We start from the raw sequence: 15,366 nt of genomic DNA on the forward strand, positions 1-15,366 counted from the left end.
ACTTTGTGAGCATAAAGGGAAAACAGGTTTTGTAAAGCTTGCAGCACAGGGATTTTGATTTTTACCTTACTGAATATCTGCCACTATGTATACTAAATCTACATTGCTTTTGAGTTGCTTTCTAAGCACTGTAAGTTCAAAATGCTATAACAATAAATAACTAATGGCCATTTCATAGTTCAGATCAGTTTAGAGGATAGTTTACCCTTACATATAGTCCTCTATTGTGGAACGTGATTTTGGCATCCACTGAATTATATTTTAAGAACTTAGGCATATAAACATCTGAAATGAGCTGAAATAGATACTTATTGAACTTTCTGCTACAATTAACAATACACTGTATCAGACAACACTTCAGAACTGAAATGCTTGTTCAATAAAACAAATACCTATATGCCAGACAGCTTTTACATCCCATGAATCATCAGTTGAGATAGGATTTATTAAATAAGTAAAATATTTTACACTAACGTAGTTAATTACAGTAACAGTAGCTTTATCTGTCTTGTTTTTCTTCAAAATTTTCTACTTCTTATATTCTACAGGCACTGCTCTTCACTTTTAGAGACGAAAACAGCAAATACATTCTGATAAATTGGAAAACTTTCTTTCCCAGTGCAATAAATTTAAGATGGCTTCTGATCAAGATGATGGGGATCTCCTGAAATGCTAGCGAGAGCTCCAGATCAGCTCTTTTTGGGAAGACCAGCCAAACTAAGTTTCAATCTGTACTGCAGCAAGCCATGCCTATGATCAAGAACATCAGGAGTGGAAGTCCTGCCTGCCAAGTTCTGCCAGCTAATTGAAAGTTGGCAGCACTTAATTGTATGACAATACCATTGGGGGAGGGTATTTGTTGGTAGCACTTCACTCACATGAGACCTTGTATCGAGCAAGGACCTTCGCACAGGTGAGTGGTAGTGGGGCAGGGGCATTTGGCAGCAAGGGTAATGACATAGTTGTTAGCTGTTTCCATGCTGTATGACATTATAATCTCCCTACCTGATGCGTGGTTCCTCAATCAGGCAACGGATGCTTATTAACCTGCCTCTTTTCCTTAGCGCCAAAAGAACTCCATCAGGGTTTACTTTTTCAGCTCCCCACAATGTAAGTCTCCCGCCCACTACTCCATTGGTATCAGTGGCAAAAGGATGCTTGCCCACTTAAGGGCCTTAATTATGGCAGATGAGAAGATTCCAGGGACCTGCTTCCTGCTACAGGCTTATTTAAACAGTTGCAGAAAGGCAGTGCCATCCATATCCTAGCCCAAGTTTCAGCAATGGAGAAGGTTTTTACATTGCATCCTTAGCTTTTCCTTTTGAAGTAGTGGGCTAAATTTTGGATCTATGGATGTGAGAATCCTGTACTGGGCTATCAGAAAATTGCTGTGAACCAATATGATTTCATGTAAAATGGTGTGATATTATGAGGAATATATGCAGTATTAATGCAGAGATCAAACAAAACCAAGTCAAGATTTATGGAGTCTTAAGTTGGCTGACTGAGATAAATAATGTTCAATCCTTAGAATTTGCTTGTTCTGATCAATATTAACATGGACAATAACTACAAAATCAAGCCTTTTAGGTGGCTACATGACAAATGTAAGTAATATAAAGTTTATGAGATTGTTACATTGACCCTTTGCTGTACGTTGTATGCATACATTTGTACACAGTAGTTACGTTCAGCTGGCTGAAGTTTTAATAAAATAAAACTTTTACTTGCGAAATACAGTAATAGTTTTTTTCAAATCATTCAATCAAATTAAAAATAAATGATCATTGGCGTACTCATTTAAAAATAAATCCTTTGTGACTCTTCTCATGTTCAGCAGATTTCAATTTGAAATGTGACAAATGTGGTGAGGTTAAACAAAGGCTTCCTGCTGACTGTACTTACAGAAACCACGTGATTCCTTTCTTACAAATGTAAATGGCTCCTTTAAAGCTTGCAGGAAATATACAGTACAACACGTTTGACACTTCATACAGCATTTTTTAAAAATGGGGCAATGTAATTATTATTTCCAATTAGAACTGAAGCATCTCATCTCTAATAACACTCACTAAAACTAAGTTGTGTGGTTAATTTCGCATTGGTGTAATTTGTAAAGCAATTTAAATACTTGTACATGATTGTTGGTGAATCAATTCTGTTATATAATAACCATTTTAAGAAGGATTTTCAATTATCCATCTCAAAAAATATGAGAATTCCCAAAAACAAATGCACAAATTATGTGGTTTTAAGAAACAAATCTGTTAATTGCACTATAATAAATGCAAAGGCTGCTGAATGGGAATAATAGGCTCCTTCTCACTGCTGCAATGATAGGATTTGTTTCTATAGGTTAAGTATTTTTTTCATTGATTATTGACCATGTTCTCTGGAAAGCAAGGAGCTGCTTGAAACAGCTGTTCTTTTCTCACAGCTAATTGCTTTTTTTCCAGGTCTTTATTAGCAAGTCACCTGTTCCTGTCACTGTGTAATCAATGATAGAAATCAGCACTTTCCCACAAATCATGCAAACAAATCTGTGCAAAACTAGTCCCAGAAAACACCTACCACCAAATTATCTGCTGGCATTGTAAACATTCTGCCAAACGGCTTTGAACTAAAACACAAAACAATTAGGAGACGAGATGTACTCAAGCTAATTTACATTGAGCAAGGTTTTCATGTAAAGGTAATTTCTGATTTTTAACACATGAACAAACTTGCACTTAGCTGGAAAGTTGCCCTTTTTTAAAAAGCCATATACTAATGGGATTTAACTACTTAAATCATGAACTTTTGATACAATTAATTTTTAAATTTTGTCTATTTAAAAGCATGTGATTGCGGTTTACCAGCATGTAAATATTGCTAAAGTTCATGTGAAGAAAGAAATTTTAAGGTATCAAAATAAAAACTAGAAAAATTAACTAAAGCTTGTGTAAAGTTGTATTACATCTTATTGATAGATTATTTTATTAATATTATAAAGCAGGAAATGTAAATCAACTTAATTACATTCTCTTATAATCACATTAGGCTTTTCTAAATTCCAGCCTTTTGAAATATTTCCAATAGAAACTAATCTTTTCTTGAATCCTTAATTTGAACAGATATTAGTATTCCAATTGCAGTGCACAGATTGAGTTCTATAGCAGGAATCCGAAGTTGAAAACACGGAGAAACAAGGAGAAAACACAACACTTGAATTCCAGGTTTATCAAAGATCTCAGCAACTGTTTTCTTTTGAAAAATGATCTTATTGCTGGACCCGACTTATCAAATGCGGAAGTCCTCTACAGAAAAAGCATCAAAAAGTCAGTCCTGATTTGATTCTGCTCTGAAGTAACTTATCACTGTGTTAGATAGTTTTTGTACTAACAAGAGCCCGACAGTTCAAACAGCTGACATATCAAAACAGCACCACAATCCTTTTTTACTTTAGAACGCACAGATCAATTTCGTCAAAAGGGTAATTCTAGAATGAGGACGTGTTGGTCATTGTTTCCAAAATTAAAATGACCAGACAGAAAATTAAGATAATGGAAGCTGATGAGGAAAAGGAGATTCATGAGATACAGTTAAAGTAATGTAAATTCAACCAGAAGTGGCTGCAATTGACAAACAGATCAGCTGTGTCCGTACAAAGCTCAGAGAACAGAAGAGATGCAACAACATACTGGATGTAACTGTAAATTAAGCTCTCTCCAAGCTGTCCCAGTTAAACAAATAGTTTTTTCCCAACAAGGTAGCACCGGCAGTTTCAGTTGTATTTATCAGACTTCAACAGAGGGCAAGAACACAAGCTTTGTCTTCCTTTGTCAGGAGGAGAACATTAATATTGACTTACCTTTTCCCCACAGCTATTGTCCACCTCGGTGAAATGACATCACGGAAAGCAATAATGAAATCTACAGCAGGGGCTGGGCCACGGCAGTCCACAACGGAGTATGAGACATGTGGTGGTTGAATTAAATATTTGATACTCCAGTGTGTCGTATAAGCCTGCTAAAGGCTGTGTGTCATTTACTTAATGACCAGTCTCATTAGTTAGATGGCAGAGAAGGCTTGATGCATTTTCTGTGTAAATACACTACCCATAAACCCTTGGGGTTGCAATATATCTGTTTACTCTATGAGGAGAAATGAATTTACTGTATACTATCTAATAGGTGGTCCTTGAAATTTAAACATCTCAGAACTATTGTTTCAAATATCCTTGTTTCCACTGTGTTAAAAAGAAGTGCCACACACCACTGGTTAATGCATCCAATCTTATTAAAATTTAATGGGTACGATTGCTTACTTTAATAAATGCTTTGAACTAAAAGCTTGTTAATGTCACAACTGTCAACCTACCCCCTCTATCCATACTTGTGGTAGAGTCCTAGGATTCCTATTAGAAACACTGTAAGCGGCCCAGGATATGACAGATGCCCTAGGTTATCAAAGCTACTTCCTTTGTTGGCTTCAAACCTTATTAGAGGCAAAGGACAGCAGCCATTCATTAAGATCATTTGAGATTTGCATTCAAATGTCATTTTCTATCTCACTTTACCAGGTTGTGCATATAGTAAGCTTCTACAAGCCAATCTCCCCTTGCCAAAATTCTATTAAATTCTTATCTCAAAGCACCAGGCAGTATTATACATTGCACTTCTTTTGTTATGCATTATGGCTGAAATCAATCAGCAGTGTCTGGTGTGGATCAGCTGTATCATGCCATTTTAAGAAAGAATAACAAAGAAACAAACAACTGGCAGAGACCACAGAGACTAAGCACAGAGACAAGCCTCAACCAAAGGACATCTCTAGATGCAGGAAAACTTTGGTTTCTTACAACATACTTTTAACTCAGATTAATAGAATTGACTGTGTAATTACACAAACTACTTTTAGAACAAAAGCAGACAGACACAAACTACATATATTTCCACACAAAATCACATTTAGGAAAAATCTAAATTGTGTCATGAATTTAAATTAAAGTACAACACAATGAGTAAACCTTAGAATCTTATCAATTTAGCTAGAGATTTGGCTCGAGTTATTATAACATTTTTTTTGCAATGGGAATCCCTATATGAGAATTTCTGCATGACAGACACCTTGGACAGCTCCTTTCAGTCCCTGTATAATCAGTCCTGAACAAATAGATGGTTCAGCACTTCAGTCAGCTCCAGGGATTTCTGCTTCCTGTGCAAACCTCAATTTGCTAATTACTCCAATTCCAGGATTTTCCTTAATATTACTAAACAGAAAATATAAATATTCATATCCATCAATTAGTGAAGAGTTATAGTGAAAATACTGATGACTGTAGCTAGTGAAAATTTGTTAGAAAGCTGCTATGCAATCCCAAACATTTCAAAAACTCAACCTACCTGAGTTTACGAACTTACTTAATTACTGTGCAATTCTATCAATACTTTTAAATAAATAATATTTACAATTAGCAATTTAAAAAAAATTAAAATAAAAGAGAGAGAACAATTTGATGTGTGTAGCTTAAGCATTCATACATAAATTGTACCTGTAGTAATTCTTAGACTTATACATTTTAAGTAAATTGCTCAGTAGTGGAGTTATTCACAAATCTTGTGAAGTAAAATTACTTTGCACTTTTAAACAGTTCTTATTAATTAGCTACTTTTCAAAGTGAAGTTTCCCAACTTTTTTCACAATAGTTAAACATTAAAATTTTATACAATGTTGTAACCTTAAGTGAGAAAGAGTTTAGAAATTCAGAAAAGAACAAAACTATTCAACCAACATTAAAAAATATTTGAAATGATGAAATGCTATTTTAAACTTGTATGAAAATGAATATGCCTATTTCTGAAGTATTTCCAGTTCTACATCTGCTAAATTTTACTTTGAGCAAGTTCCAAGTTAAACTTTTTGCATAGTCAATGAAGATAGCTTCTTCAATTACCAGCTGGAACTAAATTCATTTTTCATGTTAGTCTTGCAACAGATTTTGAACCTATGCAGATGGGCAACCCTAATTCACCAAACTACAATTAATCCTGTTGTATGCTGGATGCAACTGGTCAGCATTAATATTGTATACGTAACAGCTGAGCATTTGGAGTGAAACCTGCCTGTGGCAGATCCTGGCAGATGGAAGCAGCACACAGAAACTTTTAATAAGCCTTCAGGCTAACATTGTCTTAATGATCCTTGTCAGAGGAATATCAGAATCATTGAAGAGACAAAACTTCTTTGCCCAAAGTCTAAGGACAATATTTATCTCTCTTCTACTTCAACAAAAAAAACTAATTTTAAGGAAAGGAAAGTTTACATTACATTTTCCACATCCTCACTGCTCAGGTTTACAGACTCTAACACCTTACATGTAAAATAATATATTCCAAACTACACTTAACAAAGTCTAAGCAAAAAAATTCTGGAATGCAAACTTAAGACACCATAATATAATGCAAGAAATAGATCAAAAACACTATTTTATTTGCACAGATCTATATAAACTAAACTATAAGAATTCCTTTTTGCAGATGCACAATAATCTACAACAAAATAAGTACAAATATTATTGAAGAATTGCAATTGCTTATGTTATAACATCTCAGCTTCACTATTGCCCTGTATTATCAGCTGAGTTGGAGAAGGAACAACTGTAAGGAAAGTAAATAAGTTATGCTTTTCACAAACCAAGAAATGTTCCACACAGCTTCATTCTTGCTAGTCTCTGGATATCTGGAAGAATAGTACAGAAGTGAGTATCATTCCTGGAAAGTTACTGCCAAGTGCATGCAACTTATCAGTTGAAGGGGAAGCGCAGCCTGACAGCTGCACCAATCACAGCCAATTTTGTACATAATTAAAATTCAATGCAACACACAAGAGCCAATCATATTGCAGCAATGCTGCATACACAAAACAATTATCATTCAAGAAGAATAAAATACTAAAAACTACATTCAGCCCTACCATTGTTGTTAAAGCTTCCCTTGTCCGATTTTGTTATTTGTTCATTTTAAGTTTAAATAGGGCAACTTCCCAGGATGATATACACCATATTTAAATACAAACTCACCACAGACACATTTAACCACTTTACAGCAGCATATGAACACTTTACCTTAATAGAGTTACTCCTAAATTTCTTCTTGGTCTGTCACATGAAACACAATAGCATACAAACATCTCGAAAGAAAGCACAAGCCAAATCTATGTAGCTATATTTCTAGTTGCATGCTTTCTGTGACATATGTCCTGCTAAATAGATGCTAGCTTCACTTCATTTAAATAAGATGGAATTGTACTCCTCTACAACAGATGGCTCAGGAGATAATGATGGCTGAGCACAGGAGATTGAATGGCCCTGACTCTGTTGCTATGGCAGAAGCTAAATGTGTAATGGATGCAGCGCTTATTAAATTTGCTAGCTCTGTGCTTTCTACTTCTTGAATGAATGAGCTCAGTGAAAGAGGTAGGGCCAGCTAATGTCTCTGGATAGCTTTTTTTTTAAAATCCCATAACGCCAGACACCTTTAATATTATTCCCAAAGTCTAAGGGTCATTAACCTATTAACTTCCCCAACCCCTCAAGGCCTTTTACCCCTACTGCACATACTGTACTCTTTGACAGAGTAACTTAACAGACCTACAAGAAAGCAGAAGTGCCGAAAGGCATTGTAGCAGTATTTGCATGCATTTGTGGCATGGCAGGGAGACATCAAGCCCCCTAACAGGCTGTGTAAATATGAGCCCTGGCAAAGAGTAAATACAGACAGCACTCTACAAACAGAGCCCAATTACAATGACAAAAGCCTGCCACACTTATGGGAGGAGCTCTCTATCCTGGACCACAGGCCACTGAGTGAGCGGCATACTTAATAGGCTTTCTATAGAAGTGTAAGCTTCCATTACCAGCTGTCACTATAGAATAGCAAAATGATCCAGACTGTGGATTTAAGGACAGCCAGTGAAAGGGAGCAATTAATACAAAAACAAATGAATTGAACACAATTTACTGATTGTGTCCAATGATAAATCAAAAGAGACTAAGAAAATTTAGTTGGTCAAGAGTACTACTCAAATCAGCACTTTACAATAAAAAAGCATAGTACATATTTTACATGGTTCTTCATAGGTTGAAACTCACTTGGTGTATAACTGATATATAGACTGAATATAATTGCATACGTAATTTCTGCATGATTTAAAAATTAAGAGTGTATTTTACCTAATGTTATGTTTGTTGACATATATCCATTGAATCTCCTTCTCCAAAATTTTGTTGAACTAAGTGCTATGTAAATATTTATTTGAATAGCTTGTCTACCTTTTTAATTAATATTTGATTTTCTAAAAGAAACAAGCACTGCAAAAGAAAATAAATTACTATTCTGTAACAGAGTAAATGCATCAGATTTTCAGAAAATTACCACAGTAAAAGAAACAAACTTTGCTGCCAGCTCCATACAAAGAATGAAATTGCTGCTGTATTAGTTGTACTGACACGTAATCTGTTTGATAGTCTTGCAGTTAAGCCCCATAAATCAGCTTAGCAGATGTCCTAAAGTAATGGTGGCACACTTCAGGAGAAAAAATGCATTCTTTTAAATTTCAGTCATGGAAGAAAGTGAATTAAGATTGTCAGCCGGTGAGCCAATGACAATTATTCCAACAACGTCTCCTTCCTACTAACCACTGCCTTCCACACATTCTCCCTACCATCCCCACCCCGATATAAAATCTAGAGCAATCAGCAAAGTCCAAAACAATGCCTCGCCATGTGTTCATCTTGGGTTTTAGGATTACCAACTACAAGCAAGGGGGAACCCCAGGGAAAATAATGGCTCCAAATGAATGGTCATTGTCCAGCCACCTGGACACCCTGAGTCAGCATGCTCATGTACTACAGGGGATTTAGGTGGCCACACATGCAACCCTCAACTTTAACTGAGCCAGAGATTTTGGCATCTGTATGCAAATCACATTCTGCCTTGGAGTTTGGTATGCAAGTACTTTATGCTGAGGTGTTATACCAATAGAGCATTTCAACAGTTTTCTCCTGTGTGATGGTTGTTCTACACTTTTCTACTATCTACGCTGTATTTTAGGCCCAGCTTCCAGTAACATCATGAAACTGCTATGATTACCCTTTTCCTTCTATCAGCATTTCATTTTTGAGTTTTATTTTTATGCTATTTCTTCTTCAGATCTAATTTATTCAAGTTCTTAAACACAGCTACCACTTTTATCCATTATAGCAGAAGGCACTCAAAATACAACATGAATTATTCATTACAACTGTACTGCAACAGTTCCTTCCCTAAAGTGCTGTGTTCTAATGCACTTTCAGGGTAGAGCTGTATATTTTTTTCCTTTAATAGTGTTTAATACCCTGAAGACCATAACTAACAATTATTATAATCACAGAAGTAAATGAGAAAACATGAGAGTTAAATCTTTGAACAAGTAAAGTTGTTTTAACTGCAATTAAGTCAAGATACTGAACTAAAATACATATGATTTTTACATTAAATTATGATTTTTAAAAATTTTTTTAGGACAGGTATTTTCTTTTGACAACAATACTTTAAAGGTTTGCAATCTTCTAAAGGTTCACTGTTATTGCCCTTTTTATATCCATGCGGCACGATGGCACAGTGGTTAGCACTGCTGACTCACAGCACCAGAGACAGGTTCAATTGGCAACTGTCTGTGTGGAGTTTGCACGTTCTCCCCGTGTCTGCGTGGGTTTCCTCCGAGTGCTCCGATTTCCTCCCACAGTCCAAAGATGTGCAAGTTCGGTGAATTGGCCATGCTAAATTGCCTGTAGTGTTAGGTGAAGAGGGGAATGGGTCTGGGTGGGTTGCTCTTCGGAGGGTAGGTGTGGACTTGTTGGGCCGAAGGGCATGTTTCCACACTGTAAGTAATCTAATCTCTTATTTGTGGTCTGAGAATGAAAGCTACAATTATAATTTTACCCAATCTTGACAATAATCATTCACTCTGAAATAATGTCATAATCCGTGTGGGGAAATTGAGTAGGATACATCAGTACAGAAATAAAAATGAAAATCTAAATTGAAAATTTGAAATGAAAACATTAAAAATTGGAAAGCCAGAAGTTTTATTAGCATATGTAGGTTTTCAGAAGCAAAGTACTGCAGACAATGAAAACCTGAAATAAAAACAAAAAAGACCGGAAACACTCAAGAAGATCAGGCAACATCGATGACAGCAACAACGTTTCAGGTCAATGTGTTTCAACAGAACTGCAAGAAAATAGACATTTAAGAGTTTTGAAGCCAATGGAAGGGGTTAGGATAAACAAAAGAGAAAATTAAAAGAACTAAATTACTGATTACTTGCAAAGAATATTTGGGTCATTGGACAGTGAGAAAGGAGGTAGTGAAATGGCTGAAATCCATCTCCAATGATTGCACTGAAAGGTACGGAAGGGAAGGAAGGAAGTTGTTGGGGTGAATAAGGAGAGGACTGGATAACTAACATATCTTGGATGTTTTGTTTCTTCAAAGTCTCATTCTTTATTCTTGATTGACAGCATTGACAGACATTAGAACGTTAGCTGATTGTCATCAGCTGATTCCCAGGAAAATAAAAAAATGCTGATTAACAGATTTTAGTGCTTGCAGTTGCTGCAGTTGGTACTTTAAATAGTTCAGGTGAAACAGTTTTATTGGCAGCCAGCGAATGCATTTTTGTTTTAAGAAAGTGAATAACTGTTATATGAAGAATTTTTTAAATACCTCTACTTGTCATTATAGGGATTGTTGGTAATATAGTGAGTGAACAGGCAAGAAAAAGCCACAGCTTGGCATAGAGAGCATACTTTGGCTTCACCAACATACTTGGCGGAGTGACCAAGCTATATGCCCATCCATTTGAAGGAGGTAGTGACAAAAATAGATCTTGCAGTCTTGCGTTAGGAATTATCCATCACTGAGAGAACTGCCCTTTCCAAACGCAATGAAGCAGAGAAGAAGAAACAGAGAAGAATAAGGATGAGAGTCTGTGGCCTACTTCAATGTCTGCTGACTAATTTCAGCATGGGACTTAGTTCAGGAGCTATATTTGATTCATAGGCACAGATCCATTACCGATGCTCCATTCAGTCTCCTTTGTTTAAAAACTTCCTCATTTTTTAGAACTTTCTGAGACCTGAGGCCTTAATCTGCATGAACCACATTGAATTAGATTAGATTACTTACAGTGTGGAAACAGGCCCTTCAGCCCAACAAGTCCACACCGCCCCGCCGAAACGCAACTCACCCACACCCCTACATCTACCCCTTACCTAACACTACGGGCAATTTAGCATGACCAATTCACCTGATCTGCACATCTTTGGACTGTGGGAGGAAACCGGAGCACCCGGAAGAAACCCACGCAGACACGGGGAGAATGTGCAAACTCCACACAGTCAGTCGCCTGAGGCGGGAATTGAACCCCGGTCTCTGGCGCTGTGAGGCAGCAGTGCTAACCACTGTGCCACCGTGCCACCCACAAAGAAACTTACCAAGTGACATCACCATTAATAAACAGCCTTACTTGTTGTGATCACATGGCTTATTGATTTCAAAACATCTTTTTTTCGTGGATGGTGTTTGAATGCAAACAACATCATAATCTTTTAGTCCACTGACACATTATGTGTCAATAGGACTTCACTAATATTTGAAGTTTTCATAGGTTGGGACTTGCAACTTTCGCAGGAGCCATAAGAGAGGCTTTAAACATTCTTCAATTTACAATGGATAGGCTCAATTATGAAAATTATTTACAGGTGAAAGGAAGTAGCAATTCTAAACTGAGTCACTCAGATTTTGATGGTTTGCAATGGACGTTACAGGTTTTGCATGGATGATTTACTGGTGGCGGCTAATAGATGGAAAACAAAAGTCACAGGTGATTTAATGATGAAAAGTAAAAGAATTCAGTGTCTGTAAGAGCACTTCTGGATTAAACGAAGTATAGAAAGTGAGTCACCCTGATCCAGAAGGGAATTGAGTTGGCAAGGCTGGCTTCACTCTGGAAACCTTTGAAAATTTTGGAGCATCATGAAAATAGATGTGTATAAATTTAAGTACTTCTGAGTAGGAAAATGTAATATTCTAAAGCAGCTGAGGTAATTCATATATACATAAATAACTAAATCTAAGGAATTCAATGAATAGTTGCACATTGTGCAGATCATTATTACATCACTTCTGTTACCAAAGCTTTGTTTTTAAATATAAAGTAGTACAACTGAAATGCTGCTCCACCTGGAAGGTGTGTTTGGGACCTTAGAGGAGGGAGGTGGTGAATGGACAAGTATTACACTGATTGTGATCGATGGAAAGGTGCCATGGGGAAGTGAGGTAGCAGTAAGAGTGATGGAAGAGTGGGCCAGGATGTCATTGAGGGAACGGTCCATGCAGAATGCTGATAATGCAGAAGAGGGAACAATGTGTTTGGTAGTGAAAATGGCTGAGGATGATCCTTTGAAAGATGGTTAAGTAGAAGGTAAGGGCAAGTGGAATGCTTCTATTGTTATGGGAAGAAGGGAAGGGATGAGGGCAGAGTGTGGGAGAGGGTCGCACGTGGCTGAAGGCCCAGTCAACCACAGTGTGATGGGGGGTTATCACAGGTAGTCTGGTGCAAGGAGGTAAAATCTGAACAGATACAATGGAGACAGAGAAACTGGGAGAATAGAATGGAACGCTTGCAGGAAGCAAGGTGTGAGGCGGTGTAGTCAAGATAACTGCGGGAGTTGGTGGCCTCGTAATTGATATTGCTGGATAGCCTATCCTCAGAATTGGAACTGGTGAAGTCAAGGAAGGGAAAGGGAGATGATTCATACCAGATTCAAAAAGTTAACTGTTTCTCTCTCCACAAATGCTTCCATACCTGATGGGTTTCTCCAGCATTCTTTGTGTTTTCTGTTAATTATATTGGGTTCTGAAAGCGTAATCAATCTGGAATACTCCACGTACAAATTGCAAACTATTTTCAGAAATAGTAGTATCTGAATTTTATTCTTGATAATGACAGATTGGAATGTATACAAAAGGATGATTGTGCACCTTTGGCTGCAACTATTGCAAATTTTGCCACCCATTGGAAAATAATTCTCAGCATGTCTTGACCCATTTGATTTCCCTGCCTCATGAGACTGTTCAACTGATATTGTCTTTTAGACAAAAAGAGATAGGTAACATAATTATCAACAACTTGGTGACTTCCTTTGAGTGAATGATCAAACATCTTTGTTGTTTACCCTAAATATTTTGATCAGGGACAAAAATCCACTTTCATTTATCTTAGGTAACGTAAAGCTATCTAGTAAACCAGACTCCACTTTATAATTTAGGATCAAACACAGCAGAACAGGGGTGAAAACGATTATGGGAAGCACTTAAATCTTTTTTACAAAATACTAAGGAGAAGGGAAAGTGAAATTGATTAACACCCAGCAGCACCGGACTGTCAATTCAGCAATACATTTTACAACATGTATTATTTTCTTTTCCATTGAAGTCAAATGCTAATTGCCACAGTCAGTCTATCCTGCATTTACTGATGCTGACCAAAATCAGACCCTGATCGCAAAGGCTTACATAAGTATAATAAACAATCCATGTTGAGCATTATTTTTAAATCCCCCAAAACACCAAGTATCTGTTTGGAACATTATGAAACATAAGACATCCTTCACTCCAGTGGATTAACACATGCATTAACTCATTTAAAGTAAACAAGTTTAACATCTAACAGAAGAATGTATTAAATACATGTCCATTAATATGGTTAACTGTCATTTCTGGAGTGGAAAGAACAATTGGTAATTTGCTACATGAGAATAGATATTATTAGGGCTAACATGATTTATTTAACGTTTTTTCAAATATTAAGGACAATTGTTCTAACTCAATATCATTTCAAGAGTAAAAGGGCTTGCCTGTTAAGAATTGAAGGCTGATGAAATCAAAATTCTGCGTTTGCAATCAGGTCAGGATAGCAATGTTTTGTTGTACTCAAACGTTTTAACATATCTCACATATCAAGTGTTATTTTTGCATAATTATCTTTCATTTTGCCAGTGGCCCTCTCCTTGCCTCTTGATTGTAATCAGAATAACATCATAATCAGCATTTTACGGTTATGGCTATGCAATTCTGAAAGATGTCAGGTGTTCTATGTTTATGTATACTTTGCAATCAGAAAGAGAGGTATGTCCTATGCGTCTTAAGGAATTTGAAGGGCATTTTTGTCTGCATGTAATAACTTGGTGGGTGGGGTGATGGTGGGAGGATGGAGAGAAACCATTAGCAAGTAGTTGTTTGACTACAATTAAAGTGGAACTAATCAAGTACAGTCCAGTGTTTTAGAGGTGTGAAAGAGGATAATTTAGAGTCAAGATGGACAAGGATGGACAAGGAGGATAGGAAAGTGATGAGAATTTGAAATTGAATTTCAGAGCCTGAAGTCTAGGTAGCTGAAGGCACAATGGTCAATGCTGGAGAAATTTAAATTACATTTGCATAATTTACCAGAACTTGAAGAAGTTAAAGATCTTGGAGGAAGTTACACATATAGGGGCAGTGAGGTATTGGAAAACAAGGATGAATATTTTCAAATCAATATGAGAGTTAAGAAAAGCTGTGGGGAAGCAAGAAAGATGAGTCCCACTAGGGTCCTGAGGTTTTCCTGTGTTTTGGTGGCGATGTTGACAAATCAAGTCATCATCCTCCTCAAAGGTGATTGATGGTATCACAGCATAGTGAATGGGTGTGTACAGAGGTGAAACAAAGCTTTCACATAATCTACATTGTCTGATATGTATTCATGTAAAACCCAATGGAAAGGTCAAAATTCCAAGGCATTTAAATCCTCTTAGAACTGACAGGCTGTCAAGGAATTTAAATATTTTACTCAAAAGCTGCAGTGTTGACAACTATCATCACAGGTATGGTGCTGCATGACTGATTTCAAAATCTTTCATTATTACAGTGGGGTACCTCTCAGTTTACAACTTGATTAATAGCTCCAAGTAGTTACAGACTCTTTGAAATAGATGTATCGAGTGATCGTTGCAGATACCCAATCATTGATGGCCAAGGAATAATGCCACAGGGGGTTACAAAGCATCTACAGCCATAAAGGAGATAGGGTTCATCACACGGAAGGTGAATCACAAGGGTTCATGAAATATTAAATCTATTTTCATATCATTGTTTGTGACAGAAACTTTAAACATGAAAATGTTTTCCAAACAAACTGTGGACAGAACATAGTGTGGCAAACAACCATAGTGTAGCAATGATCCATAAATTAGTTTAAGTTTTCTAACCATTGCCCACGAGGCATTAGTAAATTTTACTC

At 36.7% G+C, this 15,366-nt stretch overlaps 1 protein-coding gene across 9 annotated transcripts in view; it reads right to left on the minus strand.

Annotated features, from left to right (window-relative positions):
• myt1b (myelin transcription factor 1b) overlaps nt 1-7,245 on the minus strand; it is a 78,884-nt gene extending 71,639 nt beyond the window's left edge. For 4 of the 9 annotated variants that reach the window (XM_072556727.1, XM_072556728.1, XM_072556726.1 and 1 more), the window contains exon 1: nt 6,676-6,781. In XM_072556727.1, coding sequence (XP_072412828.1) covers nt 6,676-6,700 — 25 coding nt within the window. In that variant the 5' untranslated portion in view covers nt 6,701-6,781. Of the gene's footprint in view, nt 1-3,850; nt 4,122-6,675; nt 6,782-7,105 lie in introns of those variants that run through there. The other 5 variants (XM_072556732.1, XM_072556730.1, XM_072556731.1 and 2 more) reach the window with 3 other exon arrangements.
• Nucleotides 7,246-15,366: the final 8,121 nt, after the last annotated feature.

The sequence above is a fragment of the Chiloscyllium punctatum genome, chromosome 37 (genome assembly GCF_047496795.1).
Source record: "Chiloscyllium punctatum isolate Juve2018m chromosome 37, sChiPun1.3, whole genome shotgun sequence".
In the NCBI taxonomy this organism is placed as follows: Eukaryota; Metazoa; Chordata; class Chondrichthyes; order Orectolobiformes; family Hemiscylliidae; genus Chiloscyllium; species Chiloscyllium punctatum.